The following is a 1,226-nucleotide window of genomic DNA, read 5'->3' on the forward strand; positions in this document are numbered from 1 at the left end:
GCACTGCTTGTGAACGGAACTCTCACTTGTTTACAATGGCGCTTTGAAGACGGACTTTCCCAAGATTAGATCTAAACGAAACTAATGAAAAACTGAAAATTAAACTGCAGTGACTTCAGGCTCCTCAATGAAACTGTGCAGCCTTTAAATGATTCTGAACCACCGTTAATTTTATCAAATTCAAAAGTTAAGTGGTTCCGAAATATAATATATAGAGATTACTGTAAATTACTGTTTCCACTCAGTTCAGTTTATAGGAACTCAGGCAGCAAATCCGAGCGAGTTGACTGACAAATGGAAATTAAAAACAACAAAACATAATTATAAATATGTACCTACATAAATATAAATTATAAATACGTACCTACATAAATACATAATTATAAATACGTATCTACATAAATACATAATTATAAATATGCACATACACTTAAGTGGATTGCATGCGACACATGGAGGTAATGTTCTGCCTTACCTTAGCCCTGGTGATGGTGCAGTGGAGGGCGTTGTTGACTGAGTCGTAAAGTAGAGAGAACTCAAGCAGACCCAGCGAGGCTGACGGAACGACAGAAAGAAAGAAAAAAAAATAGTACATTCATCTTTGGCCCCATTTATTCCAGTTATTTCTTTTTCTTTTTTTTGCTATTGTTAATATTGAATATCGTCAATGGTTCAGGCCAAGGATCTCATGGTCTGACATATTACAATTTTTAAAAAGGGAGTTCCTTCTATTTTCTAAATTTATACAGTTAAGTTCATGAAAAACTGGTAAATCTGGTAGATTGGTGAAAAAATCACAAACAAACGAGAGCATAATAATATTTGGGCTAAAGGTGTGAGGTGGGCTACATTATCCATATAATTATGTATTTGGGCTAAAGGTGTGAGGCTGGCATACATTATCCATATAATTATGTATTTGGGCTAAAGGTGTGAGGCGGGCATACATTATCCATATAATTATGTATTTGGGCTAAAGGTGTGAGGCGGGCAGACGGTGACCTACTTCCTTCGCTGTCGGGGGAGGACAGCTGTTCCTCGTCCACGGCGTGCGAGGCCTTGACGTAGCGGTTGATGGCCATGTCGATGTTGTCCAGCTCCTCCTCCGTGCCCAGGCTGGCCTTTCCCACGGACCGCGTGGAGCCCTCACGGCTGAATGCTGGTGGGGTGATGATGCATCACGTGTGTGTATGTGAGGGGGTAGGGTGGGGAGAGGGGGGGAGGGA

General features: G+C 40.7%; 1 protein-coding gene across 1 annotated transcript in view; it reads right to left on the reverse strand.

Moving 5' to 3' along the window:
• LOC101847626 (rabphilin-3A) overlaps window positions 1-1,226 on the reverse strand; it is a gene marked incomplete at its 5' end in the record, with an annotated part of 17,271 nt that overhangs the window by 8,692 nt on the left and 7,353 nt on the right. The window contains 2 exon segments of the mRNA XM_035973335.1: window positions 486-555; window positions 1,007-1,159. Of these exon segments, the coding sequence (XP_035829228.1) occupies window positions 486-555; window positions 1,007-1,159 (223 nt within the window).

The sequence above is a fragment of the Aplysia californica genome, unplaced genomic scaffold (genome assembly GCF_000002075.1).
Source record: "Aplysia californica isolate F4 #8 unplaced genomic scaffold, AplCal3.0 scaffold01144, whole genome shotgun sequence".
NCBI classification, from domain to species: Eukaryota; Metazoa; Mollusca; class Gastropoda; order Aplysiida; family Aplysiidae; genus Aplysia; species Aplysia californica.